Source organism: Apis cerana, linkage group LG6 (genome assembly GCF_029169275.1).
Source record: "Apis cerana isolate GH-2021 linkage group LG6, AcerK_1.0, whole genome shotgun sequence".
Taxonomy (NCBI): domain Eukaryota; kingdom Metazoa; phylum Arthropoda; class Insecta; order Hymenoptera; family Apidae; genus Apis; species Apis cerana.
This window is the reverse complement of record NC_083857.1, coordinates 6,379,458-6,405,329: the sequence shown is the minus strand read 5'-3', so window position 1 is coordinate 6,405,329 and position 25,872 is coordinate 6,379,458. Positions and strand designations below refer to the sequence as shown.

At 38.2% G+C, this 25,872-nt stretch overlaps 2 protein-coding genes across 2 annotated transcripts in view; one reads left to right on the top strand and one right to left on the bottom strand.

Annotated features, from left to right (window-relative positions):
- Window positions 1-449, bottom strand: part of LOC107994357 (uncharacterized) — an 89,310-nt gene extending 88,861 nt beyond the window's left edge. Inside the window, exon 1 of the mRNA XM_062075868.1 lies at window positions 340-449. Within this exon, the coding sequence (XP_061931852.1) occupies window positions 340-449 (110 nt within the window). The remainder of the gene's footprint in view (window positions 1-339) is intronic.
- LOC107998319 (semaphorin-2A) overlaps window positions 1-25,872 on the top strand; it is a 515,475-nt gene that overhangs the window by 34,098 nt on the left and 455,505 nt on the right. The gene's annotated exons all lie outside the window — the stretch shown is intronic.

The following is a 25,872-nucleotide window of genomic DNA, read 5'->3' as shown; positions in this document are numbered from 1 at the left end:
GGAATCTTGTGAAATTTTTTCTAGATGTATCAATTAGACGAGTGAAAGGATAATTTATATTATACGCATTTCTGTCAGGTAGAACGAAAACGGTTGGCAGAAGAACTTTTCGTCGTGGAATTGATTTACACGATTCGAAAGGAATAATTTGGTAGGAAAGGAAACGTAGACAGTGAGGAGGAGAAATGGTGGAAAAATCGAATCAGAAAAAGGAGGTCTTGTTCCAAAAAAGGGAAGGAAAAAAAGAGGCAGGGCGATACAAAGGGAAGCTAGGGAGAAATGAGCTCGCCATTGAAAATAATAGACTTGGATACGTCTTTCGTCGTGATACATCCTTACCTTCCTTCCCCTGTATCCAGCATCCACCACTTGGGACCAGTTTTCCTACACCTCGCGATCACCAGCATCATCTCCTCCGAATCACAGCAGTCTTGGCACTTGGCCTGCATACTGTCTGTAGACAATTTCACGTTTCTGCACGAGTTGAACGTTTATTCGATAACAGCGCCGAGGCCTGGTCTCGATAAAGGCATTTTAATGGACTCGGAATCGGGGTCGACGCGAAATTAAATGTTTGCCTGTTTGCGCCTGTCTCGGCGCCAATTACCCGTGAGAAATTAACCTTTTAACCATTACAGCCGTGTGTTTTGATGGATTATCGCTCTGATTCGCGTGATATATTTCTAACCGAGATTATCGATAGACGAGGTGTTTTTGTAGAGTTTTTATTATTCGTCCAAAATGGACGATTATTTTTGACACGCATTTGAAATTATAATTCACGAAGCTAGCTTTCCCTTGGAGATCTTTCTCGGCGACAATTGCAAACTAATTAATCGTTCGAGAGAAAAATGAATGAAAGAAACGATTCCGAAAGAAATGACCAATCATTCCCTCGACAAAATTCTTGCCTATCTATACTATATAACGTGAACGCATATCGCGAGATATCGAATTATCGGAGCGGATTGAAATATGAAAGCGGAGCTTATCGCTTTCTCGATATTTGGTCGGCTTTCGTCGAATTCGTTTACGCCCGACGTTCCCAAGGAGAATTGGCCGAGCAAATGGGACGGGAAAATGAAAGATTAGCCGCGAGGGTGCGACAATATCCCCCAAAAGGAAGAGCGGCCTTGAAACGCTTCAAAGATCCTCGTCTTGATAACACGAGCCGCTCTCGATCCGGGGAGTCTTTAGATGTTCTCCGGAATTATTTAGTGGTGCGTAAGCCACAGGGTCGGTTGGAAGGTTTAATGGCTTCGATTCCCAGTAGTACGTTTGCCCGGCCCTCGAACTTGCCGTTACTTCGTCTCGCTTCCTGGCCCAGAATCGTGTAAATAATACATAATGCGGTATCCGTGCAAGTTAAGCCGCTTCAGACTTTATGACTCCGTATCGAAATTTACGATGCGTTGCGATAGAACGCGTTATTAATGCCCTATCGGACGTTTAAGCTTCCCTTAGTCCTCTTGATGTCGAGGTCTCGATAGAATTCGAAACAAGGAATCTCCTATGTAGCTCTCATCGACAAATACTTAAGGTTTCATAAGCTAATGCACGAGTATTCTCTTTTATATTCTATCCTCAAATTCGAACTCGAACTCGTGAAATTTTCTTCCTCATCCTTGATGTTTTCGATCGAGAATTATTCAATTTTTGAATAATGTATTTTGTCCAATCGGTAATTATACATTGCGAATTATTATTCGAGTAACGATTACCGAATTAGAGTCGCGATAAACGTTGGAAATAAACGTTTGAACACGGTAGTCGTGCAAACACTGTTGTAGCAACGATTCCGATAACGGAATCTATGGACGGTTCGCGTACCAATTCCAACAGCAGCGACTGATTGGACAACGCGCATTAGATAATTTCGAAATTATTAGGCGGGCGTTATTTAAGCGGAGTGCGCCAGTTCGTGGCCGTATACGCCACAGCGACCACAGATGGTGGTCGTTCGGTCGCTAAACGTCAAATCCACCTCTCTTGCTCCGGGCGAACGTCACGTTAAAGGCACGCGTGTACAGTCACAGGTATAACTGAGCCGGATATCAGGCTTTCCACGAAACGGCCAACCTATGGCGAGTTTGTCAACTGTACTATCGTTTCGAATCGATTCATGGACATGACATTGCAGAAAAATATTAAGCTTTTCATTCGTTCATTCTTTGGCTTGGATATCAATGATGGTGGTAAATAATTTATGATATCCTGCTCGAAAGGTATAATTATAACATCTTCGCAAGAAGCCATACAAGTGCGAATAACTTTTTGATCAAATTTTTATCTCGCCTCGTCGAAACGTTGGGAAATTCTCGCGAAAAAGAAGAATTGGGCAATTTCGAAGGACATTGGAATGAAGCGAAAGAGAGAAAGAGGCGAAGAAGAAGGGAGAGTAATCGAGAGGCTGGGTTAGCATTAAACGGCCCTTTCGCTCTGTTGGCGTTTACCCTCGAACCTCGATTGAATCCTTTCTGGATTAAAGCAGGGCCGATTCTTCTTTGGAGTTCTCGAGCTCCTCATCGATGGCGATCTATCGTCTATCTAAGTGGATTCATCGCCGCGTGCAATGTGATTGCTCAACGTGATTGCTTCTCTTTACACGCTCTTTTCGCGCGAGAGAGATTTGAATTAATCCGGATTAAATCCTGTTGTTCCGTTACAAATTTATTCAAAGATACAAGTTTAAACTTACTCCGTATAATCGTTTCTTCTTTCCACTTTTTGAAGTTTTCAATAATTCGCGCTCGGATTAACGGAGCAATAATGATCGAAGGTAGAGGTAATTTGCTGTAAACTCATCCGATTAAAATTGCTCTTCTGAGAAAATATGTATTCAATTCAATCCGCTTTTCTACAAGTAAAGAAAAATTTGTTCTCTTCTCTGAGCGTTCACCGCTTCAATCACCGATACGGAATGAAAGGAATAATCGACGAACGAAATATCAAATACTTGGTAAAAGCGAAGCACTCTCTCGTTCCCTCCTGATTAAAAATTAAAAGCCCCGGAGTTTTTCGAAAAAAAATTCAACTATTTGACTGTATTGGGGACCAAGAATCCGAAATGAAGACGTACGAAGGGACACAGCAGCTGGCCAGGCGAGCATTATATTACGTATCGTGCGGCTAAATTGAATTCTCGCGCCCCCGCCCTTCCGAAAATAATATTATGTTTTATGCGCCGGCCACCCGCGCCACCCTATTGGAATCCTTTAATAGGAATTTTTCGCATTTTCCGCCCGTTCCCGGCGAAATAAGACCAGCTAGACGGGGCAGCAGCATCCATTGGCACAGATTCCGATGCGCCGGGGGCGGGAGAGCAGGGGTTGGAGGGGGCGAAGGGATCTCGCCCGCTTCTCCTTTCCTTCTTTCTCTCTCTTTCTATCATTCTCTTCACGCGGCGGAGGAGGGGGTGGCGCATAGGGAGTGGGGTAGACTGTGGCCCTGTTTGCTTTTGCTCTTTACTTTTTCCCACGGTGATGGGGAGGAGGAGGGGGCAAGAAAAAATTCCAACGCCGCCAGCATTCACCGCCGATATCAGCCTTCCTCACCGCCGCCCATCGTCGCCACCGTCGAACGCCGCTACCGCCATCATCATTCCCGCCGCAACTCTCCACTACCATTACCGCGGATAAAAAGCAGCGAGCGGGGAAACCCCCTCGCTTTTGAGAGATGGCGTGGTGCGCACGCGACGCTCGATAACACTTCAGAGGACGAAGTTAATTCCCGACCAAGCGGCTGCATCCAAGCTTGAACTTGGTCCGTACCACGAGTACAGGGGAAAAGGGAAGGAAGGGGAACATTCGAATTTAATGACGAGATATCCTGTATTTTTTCCTTTATTTTCGTTTCTTCCTCTTATTCCACTGCTGTCTCGGTACATGGTCTTTGCTTTCCAGGGTTTCTGGTTCTAGGGAGCAAGGGAAACGAGTCGAGGCATTTGAGGGATACGATGAGGGATCATAGTGAGTTGTGTATTTTTTAAAATAGTGGAGAAATGTATATATCCCTCGATCTGTGGATGGATCGAAACTTGATAAAACTATTGGTGTACGCGAATAAGACAAAAATTCATGAAGACGTCGCGAAGATTCAATTCCTTTTGATGTATAACAATGGTACAAAAATACCTGAATATGATTCGACGGGATATAATTTCCAATTAATCAATCCGTGGAATAACGAGGCGAGAAAATCGTGGGATCAGAAAAAAAAAGATATATCGCCACGCGTACGCGACAAAGACGAAATAATTTAAGCCCGGGCACGCAGGTTTTCATCCGGTTTGTACTCCGTGCCGTATAAAAGCGATGATCGGTGAATGTAATCGTCAGAAGCATTCGCGGCGAGTTTTACGGCTGAATATTTCAAGCGTGGATATTCGAGGCGCGTGCTGTTTTCGAGCGCCGAGCCTCCTGTGTACACAACGTTCTCGCGGTTAAATTCGCGATGCGCCATTGCAAACAATGCGTGAGCAACGAGGCTTCTAAACGATCTCGCGGACCCGTTCGTAACTGGGACGTGAATTTTTCAAGCTTTCAGATGTGTTTACCGTGGCACGTTCCAACGTTGATCGCTCTCTCGTTATCGATCTCTCTCTCTTTCTCCTTTTCTTTCACCTACGCGATTTTTTAATTTCTTTTTTTTTTTCTCTCTCCCCCGATACGTGTCATACGAACGGACACACCGATATCCACGATGCAAACGTGGATCGTTACGCGTGTTATTTGGGTCATCGTATGCGTGTGTATGTGTGTGGAAGATAAAATGAATCGATGCGTGTTCATTATTCGCCGTCAAATGTAATTTAATCGAACTCGAAGCACTCGAGCCGTCTTGCATAACGGATATTAATAACAAATTCCTGGATATATCGGCTCGAATAATCACCTGTTAACGTTTTCATCGCTCGCTCGACCTCTGTTTTATTCAAATCGTGCGATGGAAACGTAATTTTTCTCTTTTTTTCTTTTTTCGTTTAATTCTTATTTCATCAAGGGATCGAGATTTGAACTTTCATGGAATGTAATCAAAAGTGAAATGGAGAAAGATGAGGGTGAAAGATTTTCGTTGAGCGTGAAATTGTATCATTTCTAATCGTCGCAATTTTTTTTCTTTTATTATTTAGATTTGGACATTAAAGTTGGAATACTTTTTAAATATGATTTTAAAAAATAGTAGATGTTACACACAAATAAATTTATCCTATTAAAGTAATAAAACTTTTGATTTCGTGTAAATGATGTATTATTGAAAATTCGTATTCGTTAATTTCAAAGATAAAAATAAAAAAATAGTAGTGTATATATTACATATAAATTCGATGATCGAACATAAATTCTAAAGCGAGTGTGATAAAAAATCTCCGATTTTAAATCATCTCGGAACTTCTTTTCATATTGCCTTTTTATGCTTGCCTCCAAAAATTGTTTACATCGTTTTACCACTGCCTCAGAGCTTGTATTTTGTCCGTTTATTTCGCACGTTTCACGAGCGCATTGAAGTTGTCGCTAGCTGCCGTGTTATCATTCAATGAAAAAAAAAAAAGAAGAAAAAAAATATTAAATTTTCTACTAAAGCTTCGCGTAAACACGCGACCAGTTTGTTCCGTTTAGTGTGCACGATACATTTTTGGCGCCCTATCGACTCGCATTCCACTCGAAAAGTGCGGAAACTGTCGACTATCGAATTCGACTGCAGTTGTTCGATCGCTTCTGTTGGCATAAATGTATTCGATTAGTGATGGGATTAAGCCGCGAGTGGATTCGAATATTCACTGATCAAATTTCAATCCTTTGTACCTCGAAAAAGAAAAGAAAAGTGATGCTTTCGAATGTAATAAGAGTAAATTGACGTAAAGATGAAGAATGAAGAAGACAGACGATCCGAAAACTTGAACTTTCCAATATTGATCGAAACTCGAATACTTCGCTAGAAATTCTTCGTTCGTTTAGAATTAAATTTTCTTGGTTATCTCTTGAAAGTAACTATTCTAATTCTCATAATATATACGATGTGAGTCTCGTAAAATAATTTAATATTTTTCCTAATCGATTTTTATAAAATTTTCCAATTGTATATACATATTTCCAAATATTGTACTCTTTCATGATACAAATCTGATTTGATAATTCGATATTCTGTCGTACAAAAGCGTAGAATCACAACGAAATTAAATCGTTCGTTTAAAATCCCAGCCTCGAATGGAAGGAAAAACAGGGGCTTGTCAAATAAATTTTTTTCCATTTCGATTCGAATTAAATTCAATCGCAAAACTCGATTCCATCGCTGCTCTATGACAGTTACAGATCCGATACCGAATGGCATTTCGAACGAGATTCAAATTTATTCGAAGGAGATGTTTCTTCAGCGTGGAACAAGCTCCGCCGTTTTACGAGTTCATCCGTGGCGCGCGCCGTTTAATTCGTATTTCGCTTCCGGCCCGAATGGAATAACGCTTCGAAATTACGCCTCGATGTTTTCGCGAAACTTTATCGTTCTTGGCTGGTGCGCGAAATGGCCGACGTTAATCACAGGATTATGCGCCTTTAAATGCATCCTCTTCCCCTCCCCTCCCCGCCACGTGGAACCATTTGCTCGGAAGGATCACTTTTCTGATTGATGGCATTATTACGCCCTCGTGCAACTTTTCCTCCTACCTTTGCTATCGGTTCTATTTCATCCCAGGAGGGGATGGAAAAAGAAAGAAAGAAAAAAAAAATGACCGGTGTCGCGATTTCGTGCGTTTTGAAATTGAACGATCGCAGTTTGTCACGGAGCGAGAAATTAATCGTTAGTTTTGATGGATCGCGATAAAATGGAAGATGGTACTAGGATCGTTGTATCTAGTTGTATCAATATAACTCGACGCTTGATTTTTCACTATTTTGTCAATAATTCTGTAAATCCTTGTAAATCAAATGGTGCGGGGTGAATGACTTTTTTTCGTTTCGTTTATTGGAATATCAAAATATTATTTTCTTAGAATTAAGTTTTAATTGTAATCAACAGCTTTCTTGTTTTCTTCGTGCATCATTTATATATATATTGAAAATTATTATTAATTTTTGCGAAGAATACGTCAAGTTGTAACGATGATGAAATATCTCGTGTATTTTAAAATTTAACAACGAGCATTTTAACGATAAAAACGGGATTGATAAAAAAAAAAAAAGAAAAAAAGAAATGTTAATTCTTTTCAGTTGCAATATTAAATGGAAATGACGTGTATTGATATTAATATTATCAAAAAGTTTTGAATTATCGAAAAAAGCATTTTACATTTTATTATGTTAAAAACAGGAATATGAATATTTGCAATCCACTCATTTTACTTAAAACTGTACTGTTTTTATACGATTATATGTTATAAAAAATGTTTTTTAACTTCATAACCATAAATTTCAACATTTTGAATGATATCGAGATTTGGTCTGATTAGTCTGACAGTATATTTTCCCTGAATCACACGCCGGTCCAATGCGGGTTATTACCACTGACGTGGCGTTTATGATTCATGCCTGTTCATCAGTATTATTTTTCAATCATACTTCATTCATATTAGAATGCATTTTTTGAATTATTTTTAAATTAATAGGATATGTACATGCGTATAGAATTTTAGAAAAAATTTTACACATAATAATTTTATTTAAATATACAAGTATATATATTTCTAAATGACACGTATAATAAATTAAACAAAAAAAAATAGAAATGCTTATTTATTTCCAAATTCAAATCAATTCTCGAGCGAATAAGTGTAACTGCATTACGAATATACCAAACCAAACAGGTAAAATGTGCAAAAGCTTGTACCACCGTCCAAAAATATTCGTTATTCGTTCTGACAGTCCACTCCACTGTTTTTCCACGTCGAAGCTGAAAAATTCTTCTGATTATTTTTCCATGAAAGTGCCGTATTCACAGTTTCGCGCCCGAGTGCATCGTTTCATCGGTTAAAATTTCATTTTTTTTTTAAACATTTTTTTTTTACAAATCGTGCACGACGAAAGACGAACGAAAATATTTATAAACGAGGGAAACGAAAGAATTTTAATCAAAAAATTCCCCTCGCTCACCCCTTTATCCATTTAACGATAAATACGATAAATTTCTTCGCACGACGCTTCGTTTCAACAACGAAATTTTCCACGATATTTTTCCACAATAAAATACAGCCACCACTTCATAACTTTATCAGTAATATAACTTTCTAACGATACATTTCTCGATAGCCATCGCTATTCGAATATTCCAATTTGAAACATTCCTATTTACACATTCCATCATATAGCAATTTTTATTCCTTTTCCACAACAATAATATCCTTCGATTTTGGGCGAGCAACATATCTTTAGATGAAAGAAAAAAATACGCCGAAAATATCGACATTGGAGGAACGTCTATTTATTTGGAAATGATACGCGAGTAGTGTTATCACGATGTGTGGAGGGTACATCGATCGAGTGCTACGCCACTTTAATACCTGCATAAATGGGACGGCACTAAATCAAACGGTGCGCACCGATTGGGTTCGCCCGATCGAACCTCATAAAAGTTCGGCCAGCGAGAAGGATAGATTCACGAGAGCCGTATAGGAGGAAGAAGAAGAAAAAAGGAGGAGAGAGAAAGCGAGAGCTTATGATTGCGTGCCAAGGTTTCGTTAAAGCGCGTTCGTTGCCGTGAGACTTATCGAACTATCGGCTTTTCCTTCCAAAGAGTAACCCTCCCTTTCATTGGCCCAGATAAAGAAAGCCTAGGCCTCGTTTGTCCCGATGGCTTGACGTTTATCGGCGAAAGATATATGGAAATTATACGGGAATCGAGCAATTCCACCGTTTACCCCCTCGTTTCTCTTTCTCCTCCCTGGCATGTCTTTACCTGTTTCCGTTGTAGGTTAGTTTTTTTTTCTTTTCTTCTTCATTCTTCATTTTATTATTCGTTTTATTACTCTTTGATTACGAGAATGTATCCTTATGCTTGAATCAATCGGTAAAGAGTAGTATTTTTTAACAATGCAGATAGATATTTATCTTGTCATTCTAAATATAATTGCTTAAATCATTAGGAATTTGAATATTTCTATATTTACTTCAGAAAAGATTCTTTCATTTTATATTTTTCTAAAGAATTAAATATAAAAAAAAATGTACTCTCCGTTCAATACTCGCATGGGATATTGTAAAATATTATTTTTGTCAGATAAGTCGCATTAAAGTGCTAGATATATGTTTGTTTATTAATCACTGACGCTAAAATTGATGGAAATATCGATAACTCGATTAAATCTTCCCTGATAGAACAGAAGTGACTCAGGAATGGAATTCTATTTTTTTTTATTCTTCCTTATATCGAACTTAATCGATCCGTCCGAGTGTTAAATTACGACGAGAGGGATTGTTATTAGGGGATGAGGATGGACCACGAGCCTCGGCGAGAAATTTACTCATCTCGGAAGATTTGATTCGGATGGTCCTCGATTGGCTGTAACGGAAGCCTTTTGTCAATTGTTTGACGATGAAAAGTTTCGATTGCTCGTTATCTGTTGCGTTCGATCGTGAAAGCATTTTAACCGGTGGAAGTTAATTTATCGCGATTTCGATCCATCGTGTTTTATCGTCCCCCCTTTTATCGGTTTTCGAAGCTCCCTCTCCTTTGCGTTTTACGCTCCGCTCATTTTTTCTTCCTTTTTTCCCTTCTTCTTCCTTTTGTTCTTCGACGTTTACAAATGGTTCAAGTTTGCAACTACTCAGGAAAGTTCGATTTGTCGCTTCAATGAATCGGATACTACTTCCCTTTTGCTTTTTACCAATTTTTAACTTTACGTCGTAGCGAAATTCCTTAATTTCAATATATTTTGTCGAAGATTATAGCTGCATGATCGTGTTCGAGATTTCATCATGGATGTCCCGAGAATATTCATTTCTAAAAATAAATGAAAATAATAGATGTTAAAATTATATTTCAATTAATTATCGAACGATATTGTATTCTAATTAAAATAATTTTAAATAAACACGTTAGCTTAAGCTACTTTTATAAGCATTCAAATTTCAGCCAATTAATTTTCCGGCCAATTAAGCGCTGAATCCGGAACGGAACGTTTAGCGTGAGCCATGGCGGCCATCCGCCGATTAGAAAGGAAATACGAGGAAAGTAGAGGGCGCTGGAGAGGCCGTTACCTGCACTTGTCGTCCCCTTCACGATGGTTGCCATGTAACGTCGACATCGAAATTGCAAAAATTCTCCATTTTCTCCATTTGTTTCCTCGTTATACGAGGCTCGACGAGAAATTCTTATTCGCACAACAATGGCGGATACATGGCAGAGGTTCTCGAAGTATCGTTCGCAATTCACTTCCACGAATATCGATTAAACCGCCTTCCTCACGGATAATTAGTTAGATGCACGAAGTTTTTTTTAGCGACACGCAATACCAAATTGGAAAAAGGTGGAGATCCTTTATTCTTTTCCTCGTTCGATATTTTAACGAGCGCAGGGCAGTGGAACAATTCCACAGTCATCTTATGTTGTTCCAATAATGAAGAATGTGAGACGAGGTGATTGTTGATTTTGAATTTATCCTTTCTTCCGTGTGTCTCGATTTGTAAAAGGATTCTATTATTTTTGAGAATTTAATTCGTAATTCTTCTGAAATAATCCTAGGTTTTCCGATTTTCCAGAAATGCATAATTCGAAGAACTAAATAATTCACTCCGTTCACCGAACTCTGCCTTACTTTAATTCAAGAATTAATTCAATCTTCTCATAATTTCTAAAAATAAACAATCATCGAACAATTATTCGATTATATAATCCCAAGCGTGTGAACCAAGGTTGAAAATGGACGATTTTCTTTCGAATTTCGGTGGAGGAGTTGGATCGAACGTGTACTTAATTGCCTGGATTTGGAATGGAGAGAGAGAGAGAGGTTCGGTGGAAAACGGTTGCTCGTACTGTTTGCCCTGCACGGTGTGCAACGGCCCTTTGTGCAACAACGAGACGGCCGTTAACGTTAGCCGCGCAATTATAGCCTGTGTGCGCCCCGGGTATGCCGTGTCATGAAAGAAATACATTAATAGGACGTTGAGGCTCGTAAATTATTAAGCGTGCAAACGTCCGACGAAATTGCGGGAGAACGATCCACGAGGAGGTGGTATATATGGCCGGTGAAAATTTAATAACGCACGTTCGTCCTGTCTGATTGCAATCCAATTAATTACGCGGGGATATTTATTAATCGGCCGTTTCCGAGTCGCGGACCCCGAAACGGGGCTTATTGCGTTTGCCGGGCAAACAGACGAAATTGCAAAACGTCCGGGGGTCCGTCAACTTTTCCGAATTAATTTTATCATATACATGGAGGAGCTTAACGAGGGCCTTGAATAACCGAGAGTCGAATTGGGTCTCTTTTAATTTCGTTTTATCCTGTTATTCCTTTCTTTTTCTTTTTTATTGTTATATCACTCGTCGATAGAGGTGTTTATTTCGCTTACGATATAATTAAATGTTTGATTTCTTAAAAACAAGGAGAAGAGAATTGTTATCGTTCTTATTTATTTATTATGGGTCTCAAAGCTACAGGAAGTCCTCCGATCTGAAGGATAAATTATTGTCTTAAATGGGTGAGAATAATTGATTCGATGGCGATTTTAAATTCAAGAATATTCATTAAAGTAATGTTTTTAAATAAATTTAACTACGTATATTGTTATACGTTTGAGCAATTTAGATACATGCGAAAAACAAGATGAGAGAAATTGTGATTTATGATAATATTGAAAATACATTTTATTCAAATATCGGATCTATACTTTATCGTAAAAAAAAAAAAAAAAAAAGAAAAGAAAGAAAAAAGAAGGAAGCCAAAATTTTTTTTCTTCGGATATTTCAGATATTTTAAGCTAATGCCTTCAGCCACGATTCCATAACAAAATTTTATTTGCGTTCCTCTCATTCTGGCCGTTATTGCATCCCCCTCACCTCCTCCTCCTCCAATTCAAACGTATATTTAAGGCTCGCCAGTTTGAACTGGTCGCAGAAAGCGGTGGCCGATAATTCCAAATTTATGTTAGCTCGGATAGGAATGGTCGAAGTTAAATAGATCCGGATATTGAAAGATGCGCTGAATTTCCATGACTGCATAGCGGTTTATACGATCGGTGTATCGATGTTTCTGCCCACGTCCATAACGTGCCGCTATTTTATTTTTCCCGATCGAGTTTCAACATTTTTCGTTTCCTATGTTCCTGGAATGATAAATCCAAAAATTCTCTTTCTCTTCCTCTCTCTCTCTCTCTCTATCTCTTTGTCTGTCTATTTCTCTCTTTCTCTCTTCACCGACAGTGCCAACCGTAGAAACAGAATAATCGATTACAATCGTCGTTATCAGCACACCATCTACCATAATTTTCGACGAATTGCCGAGCTGGTTTGTTTGCGCCGCTTCGATGCAAGAACCTCGACACACGGGATTATGCATCGACCCACTCGATAATTGCCAAGGAAGAAATGAATTGGTCTGCTAAACGCTTTAGCAGGAATCGTGCAAAGTTAATCAATCGTTTGGCAAGCTCGATAATTCAACCTCTCCTCCAACTCTATTAAAGTACACGCGTAGTTTAATATCGGCGAGCGAGGTTGAGTAACGAAATCTCGTACTAATGGCTGATTCTCTCGCGCTGCTGAAATCGACCCACGAGATGAAAAAGAAAAAAAAAAGAAGGAAAGAAAAAAGAAGAGAGAGAAAGAGGGAGAGGGAAAGATCGTTGGAGGGGAAAAAGGCGGGTTAATCTCGTTTGCGCGGTTCTGTCTCGTGGATTATTATTAATTTATTAGCGGTTTCGTGCGAGCGTACGGTGTATTACCGGGGCGCAAATCGTTAGCGAAAAATAATTAAAACGAGAGGGATTTTATCTGACCCGTGCAAAACCGGCAATTGGTGAACGGTGGTATCCAGACTCGAATGCAATTAAAACCTCCCCCCTTTCTAGTTGTTGCCTGCCCGTTTGATCTGTCCAGAGAAAAGGCTATCGCGATCGATACCGCGGCTCCTCGATAATCGTTACATCGTTTTTCTCCTCGCCCAAAGATGGCAAATCGTTCTTTATGGGTTATACATTGATTTTTAATACGATACAATTGTTACGATACTGTTTCGGTCGTTGGGTGTGATGACGGATGATAAATGCTAGATGATGGAGCGTGAAACTAACTTCTTTATTCCGTCATAATATTAATCTATGCGAAATTTATGAGAACCTGGTTAATATCACATCGAATAAATATATTTTATATATAATTGATTCATTTTTAATTTTAAAATTCCTCGATGGATTGATCATCATTGAAGAAAGATAATATTCTTAAAATATTCTGATGAGGAAAATTGTTATTGATTAAAATTTCATTCTTTTTAAAAGAGGGAATGGATTGTTCGTATATTTCCACTTATTATACGAGTAATAATTATTTAAAGACAGTCCTCATTCGGGAAACCTACACGACACGATTGGTCTGAGATATCGGAAACGGTTGGCCGATAGCGATCGGTCGTCATTCCGGTAACTCGGAATATTAATTGGTTTAATTAACTTGCCGAATTGCTGCCTCTCTCGCGGCTTGTCCTGGATTAATGTGTGATCAGATACACCGAGGGCAACGTCTTGCCTACGGGAGGCCTTCGTGAAATGTGTTACGCCGTTGCTCGTGCAGCCCCGATCTACGGTAAATTCGCTCTATTAATCAGCTTCGACGATTCATTCAATGATTGAACATCGTTTAATTTGCGGACAATTCCTTGTGATCAAACAGTTTATGGGATAGATTGATTGAATTTATATTTATACGTGGTTTATGAATCTGGTGGAACTTTAATGTCTATTTTAATAAATTATTATTATTGTTGTTGTTATCAGAAATACAATTGTGCGTGATATAGAGCAGTGCTCAGATGAATGAGAAATTTTTTTTTTTTCAAAAAGATCTGTTTAAATAATGATGTTGGAAAAATCATTTGGTAATTTTATACGTATTGATATTTAATAAAAAATATTTAATCGAAGAATTTGTACTAATCGAATATATATATTGAGATTAATATTTTACAAAAGATAAGGTATGAATATTTGATTAAAATTAGATATATATTCGATTCGAAAGTTATTCTCCTGATGATGTCGAAATCATGATATCAAAAGTCGAACGAATAAATTAAATGGAAGTTAATTAAAACTAATTAGTGTTACAGAGAGAGAACTTATCGTTATTATATTATCATATAATTGCGTTACTTAATGGTCCCATTTAATTGGCAATTAATATTCGATGGAGATCGTGACGTTCATTGGAGCGTTAAAAATCTTAGTTACGATCGAAATTTGACAAAAAGAAGAATATATACGAACCATTGTAACGTTGTTATTTTAACAACGAAACAATTATATCCTCTATTAGTAATTTTATGATTTAATAATATGCATTTATAATCTATTAAATATTAATTTTGTAATAATGTATTTGAATATCCTAGAAATTCGTTAATCGTTTATGAATTATTTTGTAACGATGATTCATAAATTTATTATATCGTGAATATTATATAATTAATACGTTATTACATATATTAATTTTTAATATTTTAATCATTAATGTATTAATTCGCTACAAAATAATTTCTAAACAATTACCAAAATTTGACTAAGTCCAAATAAGTTATTATCAAACTAATATTTATTAATGAATTATTAATAATTCGTAATTATCGAATCATTGATAAAAAATCATCGCAAAAAAAAAATAAATTGTTTAAAGTACAAATACAAAGAAAAATAGAACTTTTCGTTAACGAATTAATAGATTAAATTTATTTCATTTCTCATTTTCTAATGTAACATCGCATTCAATATTTAGAAAGATCAAGATAGATCATTAAAAGCTTTTTAAAAATGGAAACTGATGAACTGTCACAAATATAATATCTCTTGATCATGTTTCTTAATTATGAAAACGCTATACTTATGCGGCTGAAAATGCGCGGTTTCGATTTTCACCAGCCGGCGACGGTGGAATTTCACGAGAAAATTAAATTACGTTTACGATGTGTTCCATGGCCGGTTAGAAAGAAATACAGAAGCCATTCTTTAATACGAGAGGGCTTACTTAAAACGCTTTATGCACGGCGACTAAGAGATATAATTTTCTTTAATACACTCCCGCTCGCTATGAGTAGAGAACCTTAATATTCCGGTTAATTAAATCTTGTGCAAGTATAAAATCGCTCCTCAAGGATTTTTTTAAGGGCTGCAATTATCGAGTTCACGACGAATTTTCTCTCCAGTTTTATTATTTTTATCTTTGTATCGTGTTGCTGCAGGAAAATTACGAAGGAGATTAATCTTAAAAATTAAATGGAAGAAAAAAATTGCGAGATTTATGAAATATTTATTTAATTTGAAATTTAATTAATTAATCTATTTTAAATTGTTACTGTAGATAATTATTAATTGGTATTATATGATATAAAATTAATCTAAATTTATATATATTATATTTATTTCGTCGTGTAATAAAATCCTAATTTTTTAAGTATATCCGAGAAAATATATTTGATATTAAAATCCCATTGTATATATCAAATTTTTATCGATCGATACACAATATATTCCACCTTAACTCGTCAATTCTCTTAAAAACGAACGTAATTACACAACAAGAGCAACTACGAGACATACAATAAGATATTATTCAATCTTTTCTCTTTCCAAGAATCACATTGAAAACAATACACATCTCGATTATAATACATTACCCCCAACTAAATACGAATCTGCAACACCTCGAAGAAACAGATGTTGTAAATAATTTTTTATCTTTAAATCTTCAAAATCCAGAAGACCTTCGCTCCAATATTTCCCATATTCGTTTCAGCAGATGTAGTAACACACATTCGATCGAGCAAACCAATTCCACTCGTAATAGGTGGTGGACGGGTTTTATACGGCATCGTATCCCCTCGTTTCCGCTTCCACTCCACTTCCACGGATGAGAAACGATCCTAGCCGCATTTCGGAAACAGGATTCTCACGAGACGTCTGCCATCCTGGCCACGCGTGATCCTCCCACGCCGCAGACTGTCAAGACCTCCCTCCTTCTCCTCCCCTCTCCTCACCTCTCCTTGCAGTTTTGATACGCCGGTGATGCGAGATAGGAGGAGGAGGAGGAGGAGGCTAAGAAGAAAAGGAGCTTGGAGAAGAAGCATCCCGGGAAATAAGATTCTGACTTTCTTCTTGACGTGTCTGTCTTCTTCCGGCGGCCCGGAGAATCTTCGAGGTGTGGAGTATCGGGGGCGAGGGGGAAGGGGGAGACGGAGGGGAAGAGTGAAAGGTAGAGCAACGATAAGACGGAGGGAGGGTGGAAATTCTTTACACCACCAGACCAGGGTGATGGTGTGCATTGTCTTTGTTTGTGTCCGTCGCCAGAGCACAACCGCGCGCATCTTGACATGGGGGGATTTGCATACACTGCCCCCTCTCCCCTCTTTTTCGAGGGGATCCGAGAAAAATGGTTGGACGCGAGAGAATATCCCGAAAGTATGAATGCCTCCTGGAATTTTATTCCACGTTGGATCGACAACAGGGGGGAGGGAGGGGACTGTGTAATCGAAAATTCGTTGATCACATTCTTGGAAAGAAAGATTTCCCTCGATCTTTCCTTGGAGGATTGGTCTGAGTGTCGTGGCGAATTCGTAGTGTAACGAATTATTAGATACTAGAAGATCGATCGAAGGTATAAATTCTTTAAAATTGTGAAATTTAATTCTTTGATTGTGAATTATCGAAATTTTTACACTAAAATGAGAAAGCATCTTACGAATAATTATCATCGGTTCCCAATTATCGATATTTGATTAATGTTCACGATTAAGACGAAAGGGTGGAGCAGAGACAATTTCACGTTTTTTTCACAAAAGCTCGGGCGGAGTGAAATTTCTTTGAAATGTTTATTTCGTTTCTTGGTAAACGCTTGTCGTTCCACTTTCGTACTTCTTGGAAAAGGGGGGAGGCCAGCCCCTTGGCGGAACTTGACAAAGAAACGCGACACGGGGTCGCGAGTTATCGAATTTCGATCACGTCCCTTTCCTCGTGTACTTTCTTTGAATTGGCGCGAATATCGGTGGAAAACCTCGTCGCGCTTTTGCGGTCGCAAATTCAATTTAGCACGTGCGTGCGCGCGAGAGAAACGTGTGTAAAGAAGTTGAAAGAAGTGGTTGATTGAAATGGGAAAGAGAGAGAGAGAAAAAAAGAATTTAATTTAAATTCTCTTCCCATTTTTTAAGCGCGATCTTCCTTAAACGGATTCGATTCTCGCTTATCGGTTCATCTTATGAAGTTTCGAGGAAGATCGAATGTAGGTCAACTATTTTCGTAATTATGAACGAGATATTTCCATTTCATGATGTAGGTGAATTGGTATGAATGAGATATCTCGCGTTATAATTTTTTTTACATGCAGCATACATTTCACGTACCTTTTATTAGGATATATGAATTTCCCTTTCGAAATTGTGTGGTAAAGATTTCAAAGACATTTGAATTCAGTATATATGTTAAAGATGGTAAGAATAGTATAATATTGCAATTTTTTTTTTTTATAAGTAAAACGTATTATGTTGAATATATATTAAAGCTGATATATACGTTGTATTCACGTAAAATATTTGACGTTTCACAGTGAAAATAGGAAATTAAATTAACAAAAATTTGCTATTCGAGTCCTTTTTTTTCGTTTTCTCTTTAACCAGTTACCGAGATGTAATAGTTCAAAGTTTTCATAGTAGAGCCCTAGTGATCTAGTGACCTACATATTTTCCTGTGAGTTCATTTCTTTACACGATGATATCTTAAGAAATCGTTTCAAAGAAGAAAATCCTCTAATGATCCTTCGTTCGTTGTCCTTCGAAGAAAATCTTCGAAGTTTATAGTGATTCAAAATTCTTAATTATAATGGAACTATTTAATCGAACATCTCTTTCTTCTCACATACACCTTTCTTATATAAACTCTTCTCAAGCAAATCGCGAAGGGTTAATGTATCGACCTATTAACCAGGGTTGATGTATCGAAAACAACCCTCGTCCGCTATCTGGACGGTTTATCATATTCATCATTCTACCCTATTTGTAAGGTTCTGTACAAGCTTGGCTCCGTGCAGAAAACACGGATTCTCCGCGTATGTAGGTACAAACAATCTCAAAGCCAGAGCTTGACTGCTCCGCTCTTCGTAACCACGTGAATCGAATTTCTCTCGTGCCTTTTCTTGCGTTATTATGGGGGGTAGATGGATGGAATGATAAACATGGCCGTATAAAGCACGCGATTAAGTCGGGATGTAAAACAGTTTACGGTTTACAGTCGTGAAAATATGAAAATAATATCGATGGTAATATAAAGCTTATATTATATTTTTTAAAATAAAAAAAACGCTTGCATTGTGAAAATTTTATTCAAAGTTTAGAAAATTTTGCAACATATATTTGCTTCGCAATATATATATATATATTTTTGCAATCGACTGTACTTGTTGTATCAAAAGAAGCATTTTAATCGAAACAATCCAAATAATAATGAATCCCAGGGATCGTGATACGGCGATGGAACCGGCGGAATTAATTAAAATTCGCTTTTAAAGCAAACGGCTGTTAAAGTAAACCGGCGACTTAAATCTGGAAAATTGTTGGGAAGGCGATTAACGAGCATCCACCTCCGACGTGAAATTGCATTTTTAATAATCGCCCTTTCAAACCGAGGAAACGTTATTAACCGTACCCATTCCTTTATATATTTACAAACAACATCCGCCTCGCTCACCCTCCTCCCCTCCCCCCGTTTGGTTCCATTCTAAGACCAAGAAAATTCTATTTTAATCGCGGCCAATAAAAGTATAATTTCCTTTCCTCTCGACTGTTTGGAATACCAGACGATAACCTCTTCCCTTTGCTCTTTCTCGGCTATCACCGCTCGTTACTTCCTCTTTTATTTCTCGCAACTGAATATCTGTTACGTCTTTTCCATCTGTTATATGAGTAAACGTTTAATATCTTTCTCATTTCTGAAACTGAACCTGTTAATCATTCTTCAATTTTTTTTTTTTTTTGAGAACATATTCTCCGTTTCCAAAAAGTTCCAATAAACGTAATTTGTTTTAAGATGAATTCGTTGTAATCCGTGTTATTTTTTTTTTTTTTGAATTAGAAGAAGAGATGGTTCTGTGAAATTTAAAACATATCAAATGAATCGAAAGATAATCTCGTATTAATTTTAAACGTTCCAAATAATATTGAACACGGTGTGAGGCATCGTAGCTTACAATTAGTCAGATATTAAAATTCAGGAAGGCCGACTTTGAAAAGTTCGAGAAGCGTTTGTGTCTATTTATTTCGAAGAATTAACTAGGACATCTTATTATCTCACATTTTGAGCTCGTAAGCCGTATTTACGAGCTAAATCCCTTCCCACTTGGAAACAGAAAAGTTTGGACTCGTGTCGTCCCCATTGGGCTTCCTAACGCTTTCATTCCGCTATTTATACCGTACAAATGAATTACGTTCATAATTCTATTTGCATTCGGCTGAAATTTGTTTCTCTTGTTTCGCGTAATCAAGTTATACGTTTTATATCTCTATTTTTGAGCAAATATTTAAAATCAGAGCAATAAATATTTAAAATCAGATAAATATTGATTATTTTTAATATTCTACTATAAACTTTCTGCTTAAATAATTATATATCTTTATACGCTATAATATTTTAATATTTCATTATCGTGTACAAATTTTTTTCTTTAAATTTATCGAACGACGATTCACCCTTCAATAAGCATATCCCCGTGTCGAATTCGAAATCTTCTTTGCTCTCGAAATAACAGAAGGTGGAAAAATGAGTTGCTTGGACTCGGGAAAGAACGAGGTGTGTGCAGAGATAATCTAAACGCGAGGTGATGGAGAAGTGGCAGGTCAGACTAGGCGAGTTGTCAGCCCGTGATGGATGGACGCGAGGCACGTACGAGCGAAGATTCCCTCCCCCTTTTTGCTTTCCACGACCTCCTCGCCTTATTTTTCCTTTCCAGTTCTATCTTTTAACGGTGGCGCGACGAGCCACCCACCGTTCTGCCACCGTATTGTCTTTCGCTCCCTCCAATTTCCCGATTTCTTGCCCCGAACAACATATGGCAGTTGTTCGATCCAATTTCTTTCGGTTCAGAAAACTGGAAGCTGTAGAAGCGGCTCGTAGATAGTATATGAAAACACGGAGCTAGCAAAATTTTCACACCGGGTTTATCCAATCGGAATGTCGCGGATATTGAATCGTTGAATTAAAAGTCGTATACAAGTAGACTGAAGAGATATAATTTTAACAGTTTGTTTCTTTATCGTTTTATTCTTCTTTCTTTCTTCTTCTTTTCATAATCTCTTAATATCGTAGTACATAAATTAATGTAATGATCGGTTTTTAGGATAAGGTGTTAGTAATTTATAGAAAGGCAAGGAATATATTAAACCAATCCAATTTCCTTTCTGCTATTCCTGTCACATTTGAAAAAAATTATAAATCATCCGAAACCAGTTTTTATTCTCAGTTTTTATTATTATTTCATTATTCTCTCTCACTCATCGGAATGCATACACGTTACTTTTCTTCTTTTCTCTCCATTCGCTCTAAAATAATTCGCTTTATTTAAAACGCGTAGCAATCTTCTGCGCATTGATGTGTCCGATCGAAAACGATATCATATCCACTTCATAATCGAGTCGGTCGGCCGGAAACTCTACTCTGAAATATCTCTCCGGGAAAGGGGTATTTTTCAAAAGAGACAATTCCACGTTTTCTCTCCGGCTCTGTGTCACTGAGTTGAAACCTAGCTAGATTACCGCCTAACCCATTCCTTCGTCTTCGTCATATTCTCTCCCTTATTCTTGGAGGGCGTGCAAACGTGTTCACGCCCCAATTCCCAGTTTCTATCAGGATCGAGGCGAAAGGAATATCAGAAATATCGTAACGATGTGCATGCATAAAGTTGCTTTGTTCGCATCCTTTTTACACAGAAATTTCGAATATTCTTCTTAAGCTGCGCTCCCATATTGAAATGCAAACGTTACGTGTTGTATACGCGTGTACGGCCGACGACTTTCATTCCATCCCTCTGCGTACCGAGTTAAACGGAATACGAATCTCGTTTCAGCTTTTATTCTCGACTTAATTATATTTCTTTCCCTTCTATTGTGCGAATACAAGAACAAGAGTTATTCTTTCGATTCAATTATCATGAAACATACGTATGAAATATTCACGGTTCGATTCTAAAATTCTCCAAAATTTTTCTTTACTATTTTTTATTATTAATCTCTTCTTCGTATGAGCGTGTTAATAGTAAAAGAAGGAGTAAAAGTTTATTTTGACAAATGAAAGACACGTTTAATCTAGAAGATATTTTAAAATAAATTCGTCTGACAATCTCTCCAAGATGTTAATCGAAAACGATTGTGTTTATTCTTCTTCTGCGCAGCCCATACAATATTTAAACGTTTATCTATCATAGTGACTCGAGATTAACACAGTTATAATGCAAGTCAAGCTCTAAACGAGTAATCCTACATGCGTACATATCGATTTTCACCGCTAGTACCAGTCATTTAAATTAATTAATTACTCCTTCTCTTCCCAAAAGAACGATAATGGTGTCTCGATAAACACTTTCGACTTTCGATTTTAATCAAATTTCCACCAAATCGACAGTTTCCAGTTTTCAGACTGCTTATCCCACGCTCATCAACGTTCCCGCTCTCAAGACAGACGATACGTTCACGCTCTAATTCCCCGTCGCTGTGCGCAAAGGTCTTGGAAAGGGCTGCTATGCGGGGTGCACCTTAATACCCCTTTTCCTTCGTGCCCAAAGCGACAGTTAGAATCCACGTATTTCACGTCTCTATGTATATATATATATACAAAGGGAGGCTGGACGGTGTATACGTGTCCTTTTGCTTGCACATCGTTGCCCCGGCCACCCTGGTACAAACGAGAGTCCAGTCGACCGGAAGGTGAGCTCGCACGGAGCGTCCGCCTCAAGCCTGCAAACGTGTCTCTACCCGTTTCCGCAATTTGTGCTTGCGGCCCTCTCCCAGACGAAGCCAGACGTACGGGTAACGAGCGTTCGTGCACGATGACGAGCACGAGCGCATTTTTCACCGCAACGATCGCGGCTACACCTACCAAGGGGGTGGTAGGGGGAGGAACATCCGCGGAACAGGCGGAAAACGTTTATTAAACGTTCTCGAGACAACGTTGTGCGTTACGTGGAAGCTTGTCGAGAACTGATTCTTCTTTTTTTTTGAAAATGTACTGCGTTCTCGTGAGAGAATATGATAGGAGAATCGTCAGCTGATTGTTAATTTGGGAATTTGTCGAAGTTGATTAGGTCAGGGAATTATGGTTATGGTTATGGTCCTTCAAGAATTCCTCCCTTTCATAGGGAGAGGGAAATATTAATTTCGATATTGGCCGAAAATTCCCATACGGTCTCCTCTCTATCTCTGTCTCTCCCTCGGTTTTCCTATTTTTTTACGCCGAGATTTAGCGCGCCGCTCGTTTTTTACCGCGCGTGCCACCCACACGAAGCGCAAAAGCGCTTTTTGAAACAAATTTATTGCGCGCACGGGGTCCGCCGCGAACACAGAACAGGACCAACCATCCTCCACCCTCCCTCTCCCCCTCGAACCGAACTTCTCTGTACAGCCGCGTCCTCTGTTCCATCGCCAGGTGTAGTCTGGACATCCACGAGTACGTCCCACTGCATTTTTAAACCCGTTTCGTCGGCGCAACGGGAAACATTAGCCGTCCCTGTCACCGGTGGCGGGTGTAATCCGAGGAGAGAGGGTGAGGGAGAGAAAGAGAGAGAGCACGTGTATAATCGGGGGAGGCAAATTTTTTGGCCGGCGCGAAAAAACCGAAAAGCCGACTCTCCACCTGTCCGGGCCAGGGATGAAACGATGATCCGATTAACAGCGGGTACTGCGCTCGTTCACGATCGACGACGGGTTGGCTCTGTTTATCGGTGTGCGACAGTTGGTTTGACGCGACGTTCACTCGGTGAACTTTTATTTAACGTTTGTTTCGCGAACGGAGAAAAGTCTTGGAAGATTTGTCGAGAAATTGAGAGCTTCTCAATTTTATATGGATTATTATTTTCCTTTTTTTCTTAATTCGAGACTGAATCTCGACGAACATTTTATATATTCGACGATGAAAAATTCGTCGAACGAAATTTAAATTTAATGTTACGTGTCTAACTCGCGAGATCCTCTTCGTCGAGATAAACGCGCGAGAAGACCAGTTAGCAAGGACGATTTGCCGGATGAAGGATATCTGAACGACGCCACGGAAGCGAGACGCGAACACGGTAGTGGATGGACGGATGGAGGTTCGTCGGGGCGGAGGAAGGGAATCGGCATGAAAATCCCAGTCCCACCGTTTACTTAATGATGAAAGTTTCTGTGAACGAGTCTCGAGTTTCCGGAAGCTCTTAAACCGGATTTAAGGTGGACGGGAAAGCAAGAGAGAGAGAAAGAGAGAGACGACCGGTCGCGTCGTCACGTCACCGGTTCCACGTTGGAATCGGCGTTGGAATTTACCGGGGAAAGTTACGCCCGATTTGAGCGTGATAAGCTCGTTCCTGGCGATTTACTACCGGTGCGCATATTATCCGAGTACGTGCACGCGTACCGGGGACACGGTTGATATTAAATATTCGAGAAAATGCCAGGCTGATATGTAAAATACGAAAGCGAGTCGATGGTGCGGGGACGGCGCGTAGCGATGGGATCGAGCGATTCGCGAGTACGTTCAAATATGTTTGTATGAGCAATTTGGGAAGGATGTTTGTTCGGAAGTAGAGTATTTGAGACTTTTACGTAGATAATAATAGTTTATACGTTATTCGTGATTATTCGTTTTTACAATTCTTTTCTTGTATGATACTTAATCTGCTGTATAAAGAATAGGATAGTATATTATCGATGAAATAAGAAAGAGAATGGAATCAAGTATTATGTGTGGATTTCGTAGATTTTTGTAAATTTCAATTTTTCATTAATTTTCGCAATTGAAATTGCATCGAAGTGTCGGATATTACAATTTTACTTAAGAATTAGTTTAAAATATCTTTTTCTCGTTCTTCTCGAAAAATATTTTCTGGAAACTTGCAAATTTGCAAATCATGATTTTTTTATATATAAAAATTATTAAAAAGTTATTATTTCTAAGCAATATTCGAAATTTCACGTTTCCATATTCGAAATTGACTTTGATTCGTATTGAACTTGATCCCATCTCTGGTGGCTTTTCATGGCTTTTAGTACCACAGTGTTTCGCTTTTGCGTTGGAGCAAAATTTTGCATCGTTCAGACAGGCATTAGCTACGGTCTCTCGAAGTATTTATGCGTTTGAACAGTTGGCTGAATTCGTGGACGATGGATGAATCGTGATTCTGAAACTGATAATACATAATGTAGAATAGAATAATGATAGTAGTGTTCGTATAAAAACAATTTAGAAGATATTTTAACTCGAATTTCGTAAAATGAGAAAGAGAGTGAAAAAAAAAGAATTTAAATAGAAGAAAGTTTACTTTTCTAAAAAGTTTGTCTCTTTTACGATTAATTAATTTAAATTATGAATAATCTTAATCGCAAATATTCGGATTAATTGAATTACGGAACGCGTATAAAAGTTTGATGGTTATCGGGTTGCAGTTGGTGCAATCCAGCAGCCCCCTGTCGAATCGCGATTCTTTGATTAAAATGAAACTACATCGTTCGATGTTACGAATTTATATATGCAAATTAGGATTATATCGGGTGGAATCGGTGTGCGCGAATATCGTTGCGATTCGTTTCTGGCAAATTAAGCGGCGGACACATTTATGGATCAAGTACGTATACTCGTGTACACTTTTAATTAGCATTCATGAATCACATTTTTGCAAATGATATACTTGTAATCAATGAGTAATTCGAAAATTTTCATTTCGCGTGATTTCAAATACTTTCGAGTTATAAATGTTAAACACGAAACTTTTACAGATATGCCCGCCAATTATTCAAATAGCTCCATTATGCGTTCGAATTTCATTTAAAATCATATATCCTTGTTTTATTTAATTTGTTGATTCTCCCTCTCTCTCTCTTTCTCTCTTTTTTAATAAAGGATTATAAGCTTTTCAGAAATCATTGATCGTGATTTTATCAGAACATACGATTATTGTAACTTTTATTCACAACTTTTCAAACAATTAAATAATTATTTGGACGTATAGCTTTTCGTGTGTTATATTTCATATATCATATATCATTATCATATACTATTAGCATATTTATCATATTTATCATCACTTTTTTCTCAGTTTTCACATATTATCGTTATTTCATTTATTGTATTAACATTGATGCAAATCAAATCCCCAATTCTTCTCTTCTTCTCCATCACAAACCCTTATAATTTTCCCCCTTTAGAAATTCACCAAACTTCTTCGAGAATACGTACATAATTCTAACGAAACGAAGCAAGCAATCCACATAATAAATCGCAGCCAAATTTCATCAAATTCGAGGAGATCTCACCTTATGAATCTCCTATTTGCCATTAGCCCCTATTCTTCGCGCAATTTCACTCAACTTCGACCCCGCTTCCGCGTCCCTCGATAATTTTCAAACTTGCAAAATCAACATTCGAATTTTCGAAAACGCGAGGTAAATTAAACAATCACAGCGCGAAAATACAATAACCAACCCCTCCCTCTCTCCTCTCGAAACTTATC